This window comes from Eptesicus fuscus, chromosome 16 (assembly GCF_027574615.1).
Source record: "Eptesicus fuscus isolate TK198812 chromosome 16, DD_ASM_mEF_20220401, whole genome shotgun sequence".
NCBI classification, from domain to species: domain Eukaryota; kingdom Metazoa; phylum Chordata; class Mammalia; order Chiroptera; family Vespertilionidae; genus Eptesicus; species Eptesicus fuscus.
In genome coordinates, this window is record NC_072488.1 from 56,521,240 (window position 1) to 56,541,621 (window position 20,382).

The 20,382-nt window shown below is 54.1% G+C and overlaps 1 protein-coding gene across 1 annotated transcript in view; it reads right to left on the minus strand.

Moving 5' to 3' along the window:
* The window catches only part of PAX8 (paired box 8), a 48,214-nt gene extending 28,466 nt beyond the window's left edge, over positions 1-19,748 (minus strand). Inside the window, exon 1 of the mRNA XM_008160255.3 lies at positions 19,672-19,748. Within this exon, the coding sequence (XP_008158477.1) occupies positions 19,672-19,696 (25 nt within the window). The 5' untranslated portion in view covers positions 19,697-19,748. The remainder of the gene's footprint in view (positions 1-19,671) is intronic.
* Between the last annotated feature and the right edge of the window lie 634 nt (positions 19,749-20,382).

Consider the following 20,382-nt stretch of genomic DNA (forward strand, 5'->3'; position numbering starts at 1 on the left):
GGGCAGAAGCAGGCAGACACAGGTGCACAGAGACGCTCCCTGGATTAGCCTCTAGCTGGAAAAGAACCAATATCTGCCGGCATTTTACCAGCCTTGGGCTTAAAAGAAGAGGAAAGAGGGGAAGGAGGAAGGAGCAAGGCGATTGTCAGTATTCAGCCCCCTTCCCCATGAGTCAGTGCTTAGTGTAACACCTGTAGCCAGGTGGCAGGAGGAGCTGACTCTGCAGCCCGGTGAGCACCATAAACACATCTTTCCGTCTACTTCGCATAACAGCCTTTAAAGAGGCAGCGCGTTATCCCACTTTGCAGATGAGGAGATGAGAAGCAGAGACGGTCCATAACCTGCCGAAGGCTGCTTCACGACCTAGGGGCAGAGCAGACTGAGGCTGCGGCCAGGCCGCCCCCTGCAGGCTCCCGGGGCTCTGGCTAGTCCAGGACAGCCGGCCTCTCTATGAGCACATGTGACTTCCTATCACCCCCAAGCTCGGGGTGCTTTCCAAAACCCACTGCAAAATCCCCGCCAGGTTTTCATTTCGTGGGGGCCTAATTTTCCCTTTTTACGATTTTCTTTAGTCAGAGAACAAACCTAATTCTGTTATATTTCTCCCCCTACTCCATGTCTGTTTATTCCCCTCCACTCTTTATTCCCATCCACGGCCCCCAGCTCCCTCCCCCCCCCCCACCCCCCGCCACCAACACACACACAGCTTATGCTCTGGGTTTTATTCCTCTGCCCTCAGTCTCCTCCAGTTGCTTTGCTTTTATTTCCATCCCTGCTGATCCTGCTCCTCCCTCTCATCATCCCCTCCCAGCCCCTTCCCTGCCCCAGTCCTATCTGGTCAAACAGGGCACCCCCCTCCACCATGTCTCCCACCCTTTCACCCAGAGATTTCCCTTCTCTCTGCCAGGGCTCCTTTGGCCTGGCCCCCTCCCTGCATCTTCTTCATTGCCTGCATGACTGCTCAGGTTCCTTATCCCATCTTCCCCTCAAAGGCATTCACAGCTCGATGTTATTCTTGTATTAGCATCGAACCCATTAAAGCTAATTTGTTTGCCCTAATCTCCATTTATTTTTCCCTAGTTGATATTAGATTTCCCTTTCTATTGCTCCAGCATGATTTTCTCTTTGTCTTCCTAATGGTCTACCCCCTCTCTCTTCCTCTATTAATCTGGTTGGCTTCACTACATGGTTTCAAGGCCTTTCCTGCCTCCCCCAGCCCTTAGATTAACCCTGTCACCTCCCTCTCAGGATGCCCCATGACCAGTGGATTTCCGGGGATGGAGCTGCTTCAAATGGCAATAGACCTGTAAGTTCCCTAGAATAAAGCGACTGGGGGAGGGGCCCTGCCTTGTGCGGGGCCTCGGGAACACAGGGCTGGGCAGCTCGACGCAAATGGGGCACACATGGGCCGCTCTGAGCCCTGAGGTCACCGAGGTCAAGGGTCCCTTGAGTAGGTTCCCACTGGAGGCCCGGCCAGCTTTTCCAGGTCCTATACATTGTGTCAGCAGGCCCAGCGGAGATGGACACTTTTTCCCTATGACTAAGATTAGACACCATTTCTCCTGTTTCCCAAACTGAAGACACACTCCCTCCCCTTCCTGAAAAGGGCAGGTGTCCCCTCTGGATGTGGCTTTGGGGGTGGCTACTCTGCACCCTGCACTCTGGCCTGCATGTTCGCAGAACAGAAGCAGGGGCCCTGATGTGCACGAGGCAGGTGGGCAGCCCCGCTGCAAACGCACTAGGAGCCAGGAGCCTGCCACCTCCCTGCCTCTGGGGTCAGGGGCCTGTGGCTAGTAACGCTGTTTCCTAAAAAACATTAAAGCAACTTCCAGTTCATTAGATTTCAATTCAGTGAGCACACACTCTGTGTCTACTAACATTCCAGGCTGTGCAGGGAGGTGGCTCTGAGCAGAAGACACAGTCCTTGCCCTTGAGAAACATACATGTTAATAAACCTGACGGACATGTCGTAGAACCTGAGTGTCTAATCCACTCACGAGCCCTCTCCTGCAGTTTTTCCACAACCTGGGGGTACCTGCCGTGTGTGTGTATGAGTGTGTGACTTTCTGTATGTGCCTATGTGCCCATGTCTGTGAGTGTGTGTCTCTGTGAGTGTCTGTGTGTGTCTGTGAGTGCATGTGTCTGGTGTCTGTGTGTATCTGTGCATGTCTGTGTGTGTCTGAGTATGTGTCTGTGTGCATGTGGATGTCTGTGTGGGTGTGTGTCTGTGTATATCTATTTTTGTGTGTTTGTGTCTATGAGTGTGTATATCTATCTGTGTGTGTTTCTGTGTATCTGTGTGTGAGTGTGCATATCTGTGTGCATGTGAATGTCTGTGAGTGTGTGTGTCCGTGTGTCTGTGTGTGTCTGTGTGGGTGTGTGGGGTGCAGAGCCCTAGGACAGGGGTGGGGCGGGCTGTCTTAGGAGTGGAATCATGAGGGACAAATGAAGAGGAACCGCTGTTTCAAGCCTGACATACTGAGCAAAATCTGTGACAAAACTGCATATCTGTGCTTTCCACACCTGTCGACAGAATCCCCGAGCCGCAGCAAAGTGGATTATCCTCTCTACAGCCGCTCGCCTCGCCTAAGGAAACCGGAGGGGCAGGGGAACAGACAGCCTCGGGTTGTGGTCCCAGGAGAGGAAACTGGGGTTGAGAACCAGGAGGCAGGTTCTGCCCATGCTGACTTCCCCTGTCTGTGTGTCAGTTTCCACATCTGGCTTACAGGGGCACCTGATTGTGAGTGTCCTCCCGTTCTAACATCTGCAACACCAGGATGGCCTTTGGGCTTGAACAGAGGGGGTGCAGAGAGCTCTGTTGGGGGGATCTCAGCAATTCTCCACACAGACACCTGACAGAAGTGGCCGTAGAAGACGAGGGAGAGCAGCACATAGTGGGCCCGTGAACAGCGTGTGAGATGCTCTGGTTAGCACAATGCGGAGGCAGACATGCACCAGCGTGGTGGGCACATCTGGGGGCGTCTGTGGCCAGGGAGGCAGACGGCCCTTCTAATGTCACAGATTACGTCATGGCAGAGCCAGGACAGCACTCATGCTCTCTGACCTAAGTCCCTGTTCACTCCACCCTCCGGGCACCCTTTGGGTCCCTGGCGCCCTCTCCGCTGGGGCCACCTGGGCAGATAGTGAAAGAGGAAGGTGCTGGGGGTTGGGCAGGATGGGTTTGAGACCACAGCACGCCCTGCATTTTCTGACCCGCTTATCGACTTGTTTGCTTGCCATTTTTATGTTCTTCGGTGGTAAACCCAGACATGAGGCTCTCCTCTTGTGCATCCTGGGTTCCTCTGTGGGAGCCCTGGGGTGGGTGCAGCAGGAAAGGCTCCAGAGAATGGGTGTCAGCTTCTCCTCTCTCGGTTCCAAACCCAGGCTTCTGTAGCTTAGTGTCACTCAGACCCAACCACGCTCGCTGAGTCTGGCTCAGGGCTGGGTCGTGGGCAGAGCCAGACCCAGAACATGCAACACTCAGACTTCTGTAGGTTGAACTGTGTCCCCCAAATCTCTCGTGTTGAAATCCTAGCCCCCAGGACACATCAGAACGGGACCTCGTTTGAAAATAGGGTCCTTGCAAAAATGATCAGGTTAAGCTGAGGTTACTGGGGTGGGCCCTAATCCCATGTGACTGTGGCCTTCTAAAAAGGTGACCTTGGGATGAAAGAGAGAGAGAGAGAGGATGTAAAGTGAAGGTTGGAGTTATGCTGCCATGAGTCACCAGCGATGCCAGCAAACCACCAGATGCCACGGAAGCGGGCAAGAGATTCTCCCCGCGGCCACGGAGGAACCATCCCTGCCTCACCTCCGTCTCAGACTTTCAGCCTCCAGACCCCTGAGATAATACATTTCTGGTGTTTCCACCCTCAATGTGTGGTGTTTTGTATGGCAGCCCTAGAAAGTGCAGATAAGCAGGGTCTAACTCTGACCTGGGCACAGCAGGCACGGGGAGCCCTGGGGCCCTCTCCTGGGGTGTCTGGCTGCTCCTCCAAGTGACTTTTCAGCATAAGGCAGGCTCAGGCAGTCAGGCCGAGCGCAAATCTTTCTAACCTCTGACCCTCTGTAGGTGCCTGCGTCTCTGCCACCACCGCCCACCTGGTCTCCGCTCGGGCCCCTCCATCCCTTGCAGGGGCAAGAGCATCAACCTATCAGCACAGCGTGGCCTTCCACCCGCCCGGCTCCCCACCCACCAGGCTTCTCCTCCCTCCAGGAGGTTTTTGGAAGCCCAGCCTAAAGTTGTCCCTGAACTCCTCTGGTATCTGCAGAACCCCTTCAAAGTGCTGCCAGGTAAGTGGTTCCTAAATTTAACTCAATTCAACAAATATCGACTGGGCCTTGGCTTTCACACTGTGTACGACATGGGGCTGGCGCTTGAAGCCCCAATTTATTTGTGAAGACGGCAATTTGATGGTTAAATGGCCAGTTTGGAGCAGACCTGAGGCTGGGTCTGCGTCTGATCCACTCCTGGAAATCCCCAAGAGGCGGGCGCCCTGCAGGGAGAAGGCTCTCTCTTCAGCGGGCGGCCAGAGAGCGCCACACAGGAAACATCTCTGCTCAGTCTGCAGGGTCCGACTTAGGTCTGCGGTTCTCAAGTGCTGGCCCACAGCAGGCTCGCCGGGAGCTTGTGCAGGTGCGGATTCCAGGCCCCCGTTTGCTAACAGAGCACCAGGAGGGTCTGATGCTGGTCTAGAGACCACCCTGAGAAACACCAGGCTGAACAAATATTTAGTTAGCACCTGCTATCTGTCTACTCTGTGGCAGATATTACTTGGGAAGTTTTATTCCCAACCTGCTGGTCCTCCCAGATGCTCTGCCCTAAATCTGACTGGCCACCCTGTCAAGCCGGTGCCCAATGTCCCCCAGGAAGGTCTCATGTTGGGTCAGACCTGCCCAGGCCTGCCCATGTCAGAGGTCACTGCTGCCCGGCCTCACCACCCTGCACCTGAGCCCAGCCAGCACGATGTCCATCCCCAGGATCAGGAGGGGCTCTGGGGGCAGCTTGGACCTCGATGGTGGCAGCAAGTTCCCCTAAAAGGGAGCTTGGCTTCCTCAGTCCCATAGTAGCCACTTAGGGAGAAAACAGAGGAGTCATGACAGCCACATCGTGTGAAAGAACCAGTGCGCCTCATGTTAGGACACTTCATGAGCAAAACTTGAACGTATAAGGTAGGGCAACTAGCGAAACAATCCAACATGCTACTGTAGAATTGTGTGAAAACTACCATGCAGACATCTGGGGAAACCTCACTGCATTAGGATCTGTGTAAAGTGCTGGGGACAGAGCTAGAACCGCCGTTCCTACTCTGCCTGCCTCCCAGGTGGGCTCCGTGGTGTGAGAAGGTAAGCCACGCCAGTGGGTCCCTGGACCTGAGTGCCCAGTGAGGGGCAGAGAGGTGCAGAGGGAAGTCGGATGACAGCCATGGCAGGTGAGGGTACCAGAGAGGGCTCTGGTTAAGGAGGTGGCACTTGGCCGAGCATTGCCAGGGTGGGGGTGCGGATGGTATTCCGGGCAGCTGCCATTGAATGGGCAAAGGTCGGAGGTGGGAATGTACACGGTGCTTTTAGGAAACGAAGACTAGTTGGCTGGACCAGTTTGCATGCAGAAATAATGGGAAATAGAGTCAGAAAGTAGGAAGGGATCTTCTCGGATTATACACCAGGGGTTTGCCCACAAGTGCCAGTTAATGATTGGATTGACAGGCAGTGCAAACAGGACTCCAAGAAAATTTTGGAAAGGTACCCAGCTGAGAGTCTCTGGAATGGGGCTGGAAAAGGAAAGAAGCAAGAACATGTTTGTAATGCCAACCCTCCAGCTCCCACAGATTGCTCTCCGCTGGCCCACTTAATACAGAGGACAGGGCCCAAGGACAGAGGAGACTGGTGTGTGGCCCTGGCACGAGAGCTGAAAGGGGCATGGAAATGGACGCCTCGAGTGTGCAGCAGGCCCAGGTGAGGACGGCAGTTCAGGCACCAGTGCACGTGACCCAGGCTTCTCCATGGCAGGTCAGAATTAACACCTGCACCCTCTCTCATCAAAGCCCATGGTTTGTCTGAACCACACCTGTCTTTCCACTGCTGTCCCCTGCACCTGAGCTGATTCAGGTCCCTAAACTGCATACTCTCTCAGGTCTCCACGTCCCTGCTCTTGCTGGTCCCTCCTTAGGGCACTTGATGGAGACCTGCCCCTGACTCAGGAGGCTCCCTCCCTGATCCCAGCCCAGCGCACTCCCTCTCCCGTTCACTCAGCATCCATGTCCGTCTGCACCGAAGCCTCCCCGCTCTCTCTAGAACGTCAGTGCGAAGGCCGAGGCATGCTTAACTCCATGCCTGCCATTCCCAAAGACTTGGTAGATATTTACATACTGAACTCAGTATTACTGTAATAATGCCTTCTGAAGTGATTTGAAGTTAGAACCCAAGGCCTGTGTGGCCAGGGGTGCCTGGCTGGATGAGAACATGTCCGAAGACCTGGGCACCTGAGAGCTGGTGCCGTGAGCAATGGCACAGAGCCCTGGGGCAGTGCAGGTGTGCTGGGACTCAGAGGCAGAGATGGGGACACCAGGTGCCTCTTTAGGAGCTGCAGTGAAGCCCGAGGTGGTCCAGGCGTAGGTGCACACTGAGCACCCCTCAGGGAGAAACAGGCAGGAGGAGAGGAGAGGGGGTTGCCATACCACATAGAGGACTGGGAATACAAGTGTCTCTGGATAGTGGGACAAGAAGAATAAAAATAAGTGATTATTTCTGTGGGTGGTGCTATGGACTGAATGAGCGTGTCCCCCCCAAATTCACATGTTAAAGCCCTTAACCTCCAACATAAATGGTGTTTGAAGGTGGAGCCTTTGGGAGGTAATTTGAGTTAGGTGGGGTCATGCGGGTTAGATGCGGTCACGAGGGTGCAGCCCCGTGATGGGATTAGTGCCCTTATAAGAGAAGGAAGAGACAGCAATGCTATCTCTCTCTCTGCTCACATGCACTGAGGAAATACCCAGTGAGGAGGTGACTGTCTGTGAATCAGAATCACACTGGTACCCTGATCTTGGACTTCCAGCTTCCAGAACTGTGAGAAGCAAATGTCTGTGAGTAAGCCACCCAGTATGTGGTGTTCTGTAGTGACATACTGAGCTGACTAAGATAGGTGGCTGGAAAGGGGACATCAGGGTGACAGGATCCCTAGAGGAAATCTTGGAGGTGTCATGCTCCAGGTTGGTACAAGGAAAGCTGAAACTGGGACAGAGGAGTGACTCACATGAGGTGTGATGGGCAAGGGACACTGGATAACAGGAGACCCGGGTCCAGCAGCCCACCCTTCCTGTGTGTCCTTTTAACGCCACAAAGCCACTGGACTCCTTAAGGGACCCACGCACGCGCTATGTACCTGAAAAGGAGGGTTTTTCAGTAAAAGGACAGGTGAGAGGAGGGTCCAGGGACAGGACTCCTCCTTGGATGGTGGCGTGTCAATTCTCCACGATGGAAATGCTCGGCTGCCTCTGGTGCAGGCATGTGGACCTAATCATTTTACAGCGCTGGGCACTGCAGCCCCTACATGGACTTCAGCAATGCCAGCCTCACTTTAGCACCAGCTGCCGGACCCTGGGCAGGAGACGGGGCACCTGGCAGGTGACGCTCAGTGTGCAAAGAGCACCAAGAACAGCAGCTCACCACAGCGGGCACGACCCCGTGCTGCTCCTTCAGATCTGAGGCCCTGAGGAATAGATGAGGCTGTGGCCACTAGCGATACAGAATTATACTTTAGCGTGAAAGTGTTTTATCCACAAATGTTCTTTTTCCTGCCCCCATTGTTCAGAGTCGTTACTTCGGCCAGCACCTGTGCCCCTTCTGCAGGAAGCGCTATTTGACAGTCGCTGACTAACGCAACGTATACAAACACTTGTTGATCAAATATCCGAAGCATCATGATGATGCCATGGTGTGGAATAATCAGTTCATTTTGGCGCTGCAACGGCATGGCCCGTGCGTCCCTGAGACAGGCTCACTCTCGCCCTTCCGGAGGGACTTAGGAACAGAGCACATTCACAGGGTGCCGGCGGGGCTGGGGCTCGGGGCAGAGATCCAGGAACCCCGTGAGGACAGCATGCTGGGGAAACATTCTCAGGATCTGAGCAGAGGAGCTGGCCGGTGACAGCCCCCGCCACCTGCCCTCAGTGTTGCCATTCTTAGAGGAACAGGAGGCCAGACTCTAGAACAGGCAAGTCCTGCTGCTGCCCACCCGCCTGATGACAGACTGTCCCCATCTGGGCAGAGCCACCATGAAGCCCTGAGACCAGCACTGGCAGATGAGTGACCTGTGCACATGACTGTACCAGGGTCTCACCTGGGGCCCCAGGACCACCCATGTCCTGAAAGTCAAGTGGGAGGTGGGGGGCAAGGGGGGAGGTGTGGCTGCCAGCTACAGTTCCTCTGCTCAGGCTTCAAACCCAAGGTCGCAAGAACGGGGAGGTCACAGATCAGTGACCTCATGCCTAAACTGACCAGAGTTGGTCCACTGACCAGAGCTGATTCCCCGATGTCTTCGACCCCACTTTCCCTACCATGTCCGCTGTGGGAGCCTTCTCAGCAGCACAGACTCAACCTGGACTCATCCACTGCTCCGTGACTTCACGGCCTCGCCTCTCAGGGTCTCTGAGAGCAGAGGCTTGTCTGGCCTTCGTTTTCTTCACACACAGACCTAGGACAACATTCTGCAATTCCTATTTTTGTCAAAGCTTCTTCATCCTGTGTTCCTGCATGAGGGGTGAGTACTGCGTGTGTGTGAGTGTGCGTATGTCATACCCAGGGGCCTAGGGGGAGGACAGCAGACACCCAGGGCACAAAATGTAAGGAGGCCTCGCTCTCAGGCCAGCCCTGCCCTTGCGTGAGCTGGTGAGTGAGAGTCTCCTCCATTTTGAAGCCTGGGTTCCTTCGAGCCTCATTCTAGCCCCAGCCTTGGCTGTGTGTGTGTGTGTGTGTGTGTGTGTGTGTGTGTGTCTGTACAGTTGTGTGTATGAGAATGTGTTGTGTCTATGTGTGCATACATGAGTATGTGTGTGTCTTTGTGTGTTTTGTGTACATGTTATGCATATGTATATGTCTGCTGTCCTCTCCCTAGGCCACTGTGTGCGTGTGCGTGTGCATGTGCGTGTGTACAGCTCACCAGTCCACATCATCAGAGGCCCCTTTCCATTCCCCTGGGTGGGTGCCCACTAGGAACAGGTTGCCCTCAGTACTCAGGCTCGGGTCAGCCCTCACTCCGCCCTGTGCACGCTCTGAAAGGCAGCGCTGCTCAGGAAAAGCCCTGGCTGTCAGCATGGAGGCTCTGCTCTGCCTCAGCACTTGTGGGGCCTGGGCAGGCACGCCGCTCTGGGCCTCTGTTTCCTTGTCTTGGATCCCCTTCTAGCTTGGACCAACTGTGGGCCCAGGTGGATCATGGAGGTAACCAGAGTCCATGAAACTCCTGGGAGGTGTGAGGTACATCCTCTCAGGCACTCAGGTAGCTCAAGTACATAAGGTGAGAGCCACAGAGGTAAACATCGCTACACCAGCAGAGGGCAAAACGGGCCATAACAGTGAAGGGCTGGGGCCTTGGGGAGTGGGAGGAGGAAAGGGTTTGCGGAGGCCTCAGCTCTGAGGATGTGGGGAGCCCGTGACTCAGCGTTTTATAAACACAAGCTGTTAGTCCTTGGCAGCCGCAGAGGCCGGAGCCACGAGTCTCCTTCCCTGGCGAGGTCACGCAGGTGGAAGTGGTGGAAGGGGAAGCAAAACCAGGTGTGTCCAACTCCCCAATCCGAAGGCCCAGCCAACAAGGAGACAGACAGGCTCCCTCCCCTCAAGACGGGCACCATTGGTGTGGGGACATGGTGGACACGCACACACAATAGGAGGCTGTACACAATTGTATCTACACTGAGGTACAGACAGTGACTTCCAGGAGGCGGGACGGACAGCGGTGTGGGCAGGGGCACGGTGTGCCCTGGCCTCAGGTCTCTCAGCGAGATGGACTCCTTCCAACCAACAGGCCCTGAGGACAGCGAACAAGCTGCTGTCAGCAGGACTCCTGAGAGCCAGGCCCACTGCTAAAGGGTGCGCCTGAGGCCCAGGTAGGGACACCTGTCCAGATGGCTCTGTGGCAGCAGAGGGGGGCCATGGGATCCTCCTGGTATATATTATTACATATAACATATATTCTGGATTATTATTACACAGTGTCATGTCATCACAGAAGATGAGGACTGAAAGGTCCCAGGCCTTGTCACATTGTCAAGGAGCTGGGAAGCCCAAGGGGCGTCCTGCCATCTGCAAACCTCCGAAGGCACCAGGGTTCGGTATCGGAGTGTCCAGCAAGCATTTGATTTGGCAGAAGTGGGCCTGTCTCCATGGCAAGAGCCGGAGAGACCATGGCGGAGCCTACTGATCCTACAGGCTCGTGCTTGCCTTCCTGCAACAGGGAGCACCAGGATCCAGCAGGCTCCAGGCCGGATGAGGTTTACCTGGTGAGGGCAATGGTGTGGTTGTACTGGCTGATCATTCAGACAAATGACTTTGGTGTGCCCACCAACCAGGCTCTTAGTTCTCAGCCCTTGTTCCCCCACTGACTTGTTTGGTCTGATTCCTCCCCTCCTGCTGGTGGTCTGTCCACGTGAGGGAATCACAAGCCTCCAGCTCCCTGCCTGAGGAGCTGCTCACCCTCCCTTGGCACCTGCTCACAGCGGCAGCCTGTTACACTGAGTTGAGTCCTCGGCCCTCAGATCCCAGCGGCTACCAGCTTGAGTCTGTGCCTCTCTTGCTCAGACACTCTCCCTCGCAGCCTCCTTCCTCCTCCTGGTTCCCGCCTCAAAGCCACAGCCAGACACCTAGGAGCCGTCTGGTGGTCACCCCATTCCTGCCACCTCCATGTTGACAGCGATCTCGGTGCTGGAGAGCAACACGGAGCGGGGGCCAGTGACCTGGTGCTCAGCTAGTTACAGCTTTGAAATGTCACCCAGGGTTTGCTGTAGTGCCAAAGCTGGGTTATTATTACACAAAGTAGAAAAATATTAGACGGTGGCAGGGGAGGTGGAGGGGAGAGAAGGACAGAAGATTAGTAAATGCTCATTTAAAAAGAAACGTATGGCTCTGTGTCAGTGAAGAACCGGTCTTCCTGTGGTCCTGTCTCAGCTGCACAGAGAGCTGCACACACCCCCGTCCCCCTCAGCTCATCCTTCTTCCAAGACCAATGCCACTGAAGCCCTAGAATACTCTGGATTCCAACGTAAAGTCCATGAACAGCTCGTTCTATCACCAGCCCGGAGCTTCCCCTACATCTGTGTCTTCTGCTAAAATGAAACAAGAAGTGCTTTTCTCGACCAGGCTGCGCAGCCGCTGATCATGGCCACAGCTCCGAACCAGCCCTTCCCACATACATAGCCTTTCATTCAGTCCAAAACCCCTGGGTAGGGAGCCTTTCATTTTGTCTACGTGCAATATGAGAAGGTCTGCCCTGCCCTGGCTGGTTTGGCTCAGTGGATGGAGCGTCGGCCTGCGGACTGGGGGGTGGGGTGGGGTCCCAGGTTCGATCCCAGTCAAGGGCACATATCCGGGTTGTGGGCTCAATCCTCAGTGGGGGGTGTGCAGGAGGCAGCCTATCAATGATTCTCTCTCATCATTGATGTTTCTATCTCTCTCTCCTTCTCCCTTCCTCTCTGAAATCAATAAAAATGTATTTATATATAAAAAAAAGAGAGAGAAGGTCTGTCCTAATATTGAACTGCAATGAAGTTGCAGTGGGTCAACACTGGGTTTCAAGTTATTCAGGGAGTTTCACAGAAAATATTCAGAAAATGTAGGGTTTGGGCATCTGCCCTGGAGGGTTGTTGGAGATTCCTCCCTGGTGACCGCTGTACAGAGGAGGGAAGGTGTATGAGTAGCTGCTGTGTGCCAGGTGAGGATCTGTTCTACCTTTCACTACTTCCTGGAAGCCCGAACCATCCTCCTAATTTATACAGATGAGGAAATTCAAGGCCAGAGAGACAGTTGACTTGCCTCAGGTCACACAAGGAGAAAGCAGAAAGGGCAGGTCAAGGTCAAAGCGTCCCAGGACAGCCCCTGCAGAGATGGGGAGGCTGCCACAGGGCCTGCTCTACAGTGACTTCCAAAGTCTACTCGTGACACCTCACACCCAATATTTACTCTGGAATAATGGTTCTGCTGTCCTCCCAGAGAAGCCAAAATTCAAAACACACAGAAGGCCCTGGGTTTGTGCAAATGCACGGTTCCCATGATGACAGCAGATTAAGCTGTTTCTCTCTGGGACCCGTCACCCAGCCAGCTCCCTGACCTCTCTGCTGTGCTGGTCTGACAGCGACAATATGTCCCAGGGGACTAATCAGCACTAAGCACTCAGGTCGCTCCAAGGCCACTTAGGAGAACCGTGCGGAAGACAACGCTGATGCGCTTGTAGCTGAAGGTAGGAGAAAGAACAGAGTGAAAATAAGGGAGGAAAGGAATTGTTTGAACTACAGAAGGGTTTTCATCTGAGAAATGTCCCCAGCCCACTCCACATAGCAAAAAATTGAACATTAAAATGAAACTTCTTTCCTGTCAGTGTTCCACGAGGCTCCACAGGAGCTCAGGTCTGGGTTTTGGACCTACGTGGAGGGACCCTGAGGAAGCCGCAGAGGGGCTGAGCCTGAACTTGGAGAACTGGGATCCAGCACCTCAAGTGCCACCACTCGCTGCCTGGGGGCCTGGTGGTAAGCTTCACGGATGGGTCTCTCAGTAACTCTGAAGCTGATTTCATCACACCCACTGGACCATTAATTTGTGAAATGGACCCAAAAGGCAGCCTAAGTGTGGCTTGAAGACGCCCCGGGAGTATGGCCTGTGATTTATTAAGGTGCTTGTAGGTAGTTTTTTTTTTTTTTTTTTTTTGTGCAGGTGGGAACATAGCACCCTGGGAGGATGTATTCAAAGAAAGCCCCTCTCATCCTAGTCAGTTTGGCTCAGTGACTAGAGCGTCGACCTATGGACTGAAGGGTTCCAGGTTCGATTCTGGTCAAGGGCACATGTTCGGGTTGTGAGCTCGATCCTCAGTAGGGGGCATGCAGGAGGATTCTCATCATTGATGTTTCCATCTCTCTCTCCCTCTCCCTTTCTCTCTGAAATCAATAAAAATACATTTTAAAAGAAAGAAAGCCCCTCTCTCTGCCTTTCCTGCTGGTTGAGCCTCTCCTTCCTCCTCATAGGGACCTCCAGGAGCGATGCCCAGATAGAGATCACTTCTCCCATTTTGCAGATAGGAAGACTGAGAACGACACTGAAAAGGGGGCTATTTTAGTTGAGCTGGAGAGTTGGGGACATTGACGAGGAAAACAAGCTAAGAGACCAAAGGCCCTGCCTGTCACCACTGCTGCCATACAGGCCCTTGTGCCGTCTCACCAAGGGCTGTGGCCAGAGTTCCCAGTGGAGTTGCAGGTGCAAACCATCTGGTACCACAGGGAGTTGTGACAAGCTGGGCTTTGGGAGGGGGCAATGAGCAGCAACTGCCTCCGCTCCTGTACAAGCGACAGTAACACCTCCTGCCTGGGAGAGTCCGGAGAATGAGAGGAGCCCTAGTCACGCCTCTCCCACAGAATCCCATACCCACTTCCATATGCTGAGGGCTCACTGGTGCCTGGGCAGACTGAGCTCTTAGGTATACAAGTGGTGCTGGCAGAGCTGGAGCGGTGGGGGTTGGCTGTGCTGAGCCCTCGCCATTCTTGGCATCCTATGTGGGGTTCCTGGCAATGGGAGGATGCTCAGGAATCAACACAGACAAGGGACCCAAATATGCCTGGGGGACCACCTCAGGAAGGAGATGCCTGGAGAGGGGCCCGTGGACACTGTGAAGCCAGACTCAGAGACGCGAGATGTGCATGTAAAAGAGAAACTGCCCCAGGAAGGCTGCTCTGGTGCGTGGCCTGTGTAAGAGACAGTTGCTCATCATGTCCCCCCCTGGCTGGGGAAGGAGCTTTCAGAAATCCAAACAGGCTTGCGGGCCCCCAGTGTGGCCGTGAGGAAATAATTACAAACCCTCAATGATCTCCTTAAAGGTGCCCTGGCCGCAGACACATAAGGAAGGGTGCTGCCTCTGCCCAACCCTGACCAGACACGCCACCCAGTCACTGTGCCTGGGCTGGATGAGCAGGAACTGGCCCGGGAGAGTGTTCAGGAACGGAAACCATTGGATTCCGGTTCTCTGTACCCCTTCTCGCAAAGAGAATCCCAGCCCCTCTGCTGAAAAGAGTCACTGCCCATCCCCAGGCAGAATGTCCTTAGCTCCCTGTCCTGTGAACCTGGGCTGCGTGTGGGTGCATTCTCCTCTCTTTAGAGGCTGTTTTGCATCCTCAAGTTCTGTCTCTGAAGGGAGTGGAGGCTGGACGACTCAGCCTTTCCCCAAGTCTCAACAAAAGCAGAGTGCAGTCTTGAATGAGGGCGCATTCCCCTGCCACCTCCTTTTTAAATCACCTTTTTCTCCGTAAACGAAATTGTTTCTTTTATCCTGTGGCTCCTTGTGTATTCAGAAGCACGGAGCTCAAAGCTTCTTTTGCGCTACTGGGAGCTCGGTACCTCTTGGACCGATAAATACAGCAGCTTTAAATGCTTAGAACTGAAGACAGGCCAACTGTGGCGAGAGGAAACACATCCCTCACAGTCAAGCCCAGCAAGCTCCTCCTGAGATTACAAAGGGCACTTGCTGCCAGAGCTGGGAGGAGGCCGGTGCAGGCTGGGGGAGGGGCACTTGCGGAGCAGCCCTCTGCCTCAGGTAGGTGTGCCCCAGAGCAGATAAGCCCCCTAGGACAAGTCTGGATGTCTCTAAGCATAGTAGACTCTACCCGTATGTCCCCCACTGGTGCCACTCGGAAATGTCCCAAGATAAGAGGGGTGGCTTTATTCTTCTCCTCTAAAGGGGACTCCTCTCCTTACCCCTACATTCCTTGTGTGCAGGTGAAAGTCACCCGTGAGAGAACCAGGACATTTTGCAAAATAGAATGTGATCACTACATAATTTGATATGAACATCTGAAAAACTTTTCCTATGAAAAATTGATACTTTAAACACACCTGCAACCACACACACATACATTGTTTTTATGAGACTCAATTAATAAATGCTAATTCATTCAGGCATATCTACACTGAATTACTGTTTCATTTAATTGCAGGGGAATTTTCCATTACTAGACTCTCCCTTGCTGATTTTTTTGTGGGCATTATTTATATATTTTTCAGTTTCACTAATAGTGAGGTTGGTATGTGATATTATCTGCTGTTTGTATGTCTTAAATTTCTTTTTCATCTAAAATGTTTCCTCATTCTTGCAGCTCCACGTAATCCAGGAGAAATGGCATTAAAAGCAGACAAGACTTTACACATAAATGATTGAAAAAGGCATGGGCTGCAATTAGCCTGACGGGGTGGCGGGGCGGGGGGGGGGGGGGCACCTTTTCTGATTGTACCTTTCTCAATCCAGGCGTGCGCTCTGGGCTAATGTGGAAATACCTCCCATGTCAGCGAGTCACAAGTCTATCCATGAAAAGATTGTGGGTACACAACTAGGAAAGAAGACCGAAGGGGCTTTAATAATAAAATAAACACGCAGATCTGTTTATAAGGCCTCCCCCCCAGCTCAGTACACAGCTCCTGCTCCCTTTTCACGGACACAAATCAGGATTCTGACATCTAGACACCAGAGATCCAGACCAGCTGGCTCCCAAAGATGCTGCCTCTTTTTATGCCCAGAAGGTGGGGGGTTCCGGTGGTGGTTGGGGGTTACTTAGGGGCAGCAGTAGGAATTTTATTCAAAAGGATGTGCTCTGAGGTAGCATTTCGATTTTCTTATATTGGAATGGCCAAGGTTCCTCGCACCTGGCTTCCTTCGCTTCTCAAATAAGATCTTTCATTTTTATTTTCCAGCCACCTTCTCCCGCGCCCCCTCCCCCTTTCAGCGGCTTTCTTTCTTTTTCTAATTCTTTCCCTTTCGAAGTAACATATTCTGGAGGATGTGAATGATTAAGCTGTTTGCTCCGAGGTTTGGATATGAAAAGGCATGTCACACCGTAAGTAAAGTTTCACCTTTATACTCAACTCTATCAATAATTACAGAACAAGAAGGACTATTGGTAAATTCGTTTTACAATTTGCTCTTACAAAAATAATGCCATTTATTCAAAGCATCCTGAGTTCTGTTGATTTTACTTTTTATAAAAATTAGTTACAAAGCAGAGTAACTGCCACCATGAAGTCAACATATAAAGGGATCGTGAGGACTGCATATCCACGGGAAACATAACCCCGTAAAACGTGCACCCATTAAAACTGGAGATCGGAGACCCTAATACAAAGTTCTGACACACTATTATATTAGCAGATGCTCTCCTTTGAACAGAAATATCTCTTCATAATTAAAATTCCATGAGATTGACTTTTGTGCTGTGTTCCTTCCCTTCCTTTGTCCTCTTTAGCAAAATCGGGCAGAGTCCTTTTGGGTACAGACCGATAAAATTAATTAACTTTCCTCCCACCCCCAAAAAGGTCCCAAATAAATGCTTCCAATAGACATCAAAAAGTGTCAATTAGAAATAATTACTTCTTATCAATCAGTGGGGCAATTAAAGTGACAAAGCTTGAAAAGATACTTATCTTAAAACTAATTCACAAGGTAGCTAAATTATCTCCTAATTAACTTACATTCAGGAGGGTGGGAGGATGGACCGCCTTGAAACAAAGATGAATTGGGGAACCCCAATACCTCTTTATGCTCTTCCAGACAGCGTCCATCCCCGGAAGGCCTTATTTTCATCCCAGGCTAGAAACCTGGGAAGAAAACAGACCCTCCCCAAATGCATTTCACTCCTTTCCTCCTTTCTAAAACCCCGGTCTCCCATCTCACATCTGGGGGATTAGAGGCATGCTCCTCCACCATCTGAAGTCCCATTTCATTGCTTGAATATTCCATTTTCAGGAGCCGAGGACACAAGGTTGCGGGAGTTGTTCCACGTAACTTTTAATGACGGCCTGCTTGCTAAACTCTCTTCTTCAAAGATACAGTATTGTTTGCCTTTTAATATTTATGTGGCATTTATCATTTCCCACGCGTCTTGAATATTTAAAAAAATATTTTTGCTTGAGAGGATCTTTGGTCCCCGATGCTACAAAATCCCCACTGGGTTTTAGGGAAGGTTCAGCCCATTGCTAACCAGTGCACACCAGAATAATTCGCTATCGCTCTCCACATCCCATCAGAATAAAGCTGTAGAAAACATGTACATATATATTAACACAAAGTAAGACCAGGCCAGAGGAAGCCGAGGGTGGGCTGGTGGCCCAGCGCAGAGGCGCGCAGGACACTCGGGAACCAGCGCGCGCGCCTGGGGTCGCTGGAAAGGTGAGCCCGCCTGGCTGCCGGCTCCAGGGGCGGCCTGACGGCCTGAGCTGTGTCTTCCCCTGAGGAAACTTAGGTGGGAGTCTCCAGGTGAAGCCCCTCAGAAATGGAAGTGCAGGAGAAAGAAGCCGCTAACACCGAAGCGAGAAATGGGCGTACAAAACCAGGAAGGTCAGAGTATGAATTGAGTGAGCTTCACAGACAGGGCAACAGCGTCAAGTAAACTGATCGGAAAGACAGGATCCGGAAAGACAGGATCCTCGATGCTAAACCGATAGAGGATTTAGAAGAGAAACAGGGGTAGCCCGGACCCTCTGACCCGCATTTTAGGCAGTTCTCTTCTGTTGTGTTACTATTGCATTAAATGGGAGGGGAAAGTCTCTTTCTCCCTTCCGCTCAGCTTTATTTCTTTGTTTTTGGTGTTTGTGTGTGTAGGGGGGGGGGGGGGGAAGGGAGAAGTCCCTCTCGCCCACCCCTAGACGGAAAACGCCTGACCCTCCCCCGCCGGTGCTCCGCTCCCTCCCCAGACCAAGGGCGAGTTGCTTCTAAGCTCTCGGGAATCCGCGCAGCATCTGGGCTCCTTGATTTACAATGAAAACAAATTGTGTCCTTTTTTTTTCTTTTATTCCCATATACTCTAATGAGTGCTTCTAGAATGGAAATAAGTAGCGAAAACAAAATCAAGCCAGCCCAGGGAATTGCAACGTTGCCTTATTTCCCAAAGGGTCTGATCTGGCGCAGTAAATTCGGGGTCCGAGAGCGCCCAGTCCTCCCGCCTCCAGAAAGGTGGGGACAAAGTGGGGTGGGTTGGGTTCGGATTGGAGACCGACTCGGAGCCGAGCGGAAACAGCTGGGCCAGCCTGGTGCGAGATCCCGCACCCTGCGCGCTGGGCCTGGGAGACGGTCTTGCTCCCGCGGGGCGACGCCCTGTATTGTACCCGTTTTGGCTAAAGACGAAAGGGCCAAACACCTCTCTGGCCTCCGAAAGTGGTCCAGGAGCGCGCGTGGAGCCCGGGCGCCGCTGGGCAAGCGGTGCTGGGTAGACCCACTCGGACCCGGGCTCCCGGAAGGGTCGGGAGGTTTGGGACCTGCGCCCCAGGACTGACGGCAGTGTGGGGGTGGGATCCTGCTGACTCGGTCTCCGCCAGGCAGCCAACCAGAATAAGAAACCTGCCGCCCCCACCCCCGGGTCTCCCCGCGCCCCACACCGTGGAGCCTGGGCCGGCGGATCAGAGGCTGCGCGAGGAGCTGGACCGCCGCGCTCTGGCTAAATAGAGATCTCAGCCGCGCGCCGCGCGGATCCGACCTCCTTATTATAACAAATGTCCCGTTTGCCGAGCGGACTTCATATTCGCCAAGAATTCATCTGAAATATTGATTTCCTCTCACTTCGCCGGCCCAAATCGATAGCGCTGCGCCCTGGCCCCATAAATCGCCTTCCCAGGGGGCCAACCCGGCTCCATCCATCACCGCGGCCGGACCAGGCCGCTGCCCACACTTGCTGCGCGCCCGGCGGCCGTGCCCAGTGAGCCCACCAGCCTGATTCTAGGGCACCTTCCCAACAGAGACCCTAATCCCCCACTCCGCCCCGGCCTAGCTTGGCCCAGGAGAAGGAGAGAGCAGGTGCGGAGGCTAGGGACCCCGAGCGCGTTTGAAGGCCCTAGGCCCGGCGCTGGTGGGGAAGAGGTTCCGCTCCGCGGGAGCTCAGTCCTAGCAGCTCAGACTCCCCGCGCGCCCGCTGCTCTCCTCCTGCCCCGTGCTCGGCCAGGAGGAGTCCGAACCCCCAACTCACTTAGGGCTCCCAGGCCCCGAAACACGGGCTCCTTTCCCAAAGGCTGGAGAGGTGCGCGGGCTCACAGTCGCGCCCGGGGATCCAGGAGAGCTGCGCGCATCCAGACAAGCGCTTGGTGGTCGGGGCAAGGGAACTGCAAGTCCAGCAGCGCGCGGCCCACCCTCACCCGCCATGCCAGCCAGGGTGGGTGCGAGGGACACCTCTCTGACCCCGCGGAGAGCTCTTCACCCCTCACCCTTCCGTGTGGTCCGCAGAAACCAAGGCCTGCATTGGCAGCCCCGCTGGGCGAGGGAACCTCAGAGCTGGAGCGAGCGGTGAGGCAGCCGCAGCGGAGAGCCAGGCCCCAAGGCACCCCTTCCGCGTCCTCACGAAGGGGTGTCCCGCGAGTCCGGCGCGCGGCCCCCCAACCCCCCTGCCCCGAGCGCACACAGGGACGCATGGCGACTCAGGGCTGGGGTCCGGCCACGCGCGTCCTTACCGGATCTGATGGAGTTGTGAGGCATCCTGAGGATCACTCGTGGCCCGCGCGAGGCTCAGGGAGTCCTCACGCAGGTCCCTGCCGCATCCGCCGCGCCGCTGCCCTGCAGGCCCAAGGGAAAGGGCATGAGAGCGCGTCTGCAGCCTTAGTTCTTCGCCCAGGCCCTGTCCCCCTGGCTTTCGCTTCGTGGCAGGAGTCGGAGGGTTTAGGCAAAGTGTGGCCAACCTCAGTCTGTCCTAGCAACTAGCAAGCTCATGTGGGACGGGAGGGTCCGGGATTGGGGGTCTGCCAACAAAGTCCCAACTCCAGCCCGGGTGCCCTCTTCCTCTGCCGCCCCAACCTCATCCAGTTTAACTTGGGAGGAAAAACGCTCCTTGGGACCCTCTCCCTTCTCTGATCATCCTTCTCCCCCAGGAAGCTTTCGGTCAGGCTGTGCAGCTTACCTGGCCTGCGGCCTCCGGCCCTCAGTGCCCGGGTCAGCTGCGAGGGTGCCCTGGGCCCTTGTCTCTCCTTGGTCCCAAGTTTGTTCCCATCCACCAGGCATCGCTACCGGTTTTATCCCGCCAGGGCCCTGAGACAAGGGTCTGGAGAGGCTCGCAGCCCGCGGATTGGCTGGCTGGGTGCAGGGGGGTGCGGGAAGGGGAGGATTTTGCAAGGGGGACATGGCTGAGTGGACTCAGGAGTTAGAAACATTCTCTGGAGCTTCTGTTT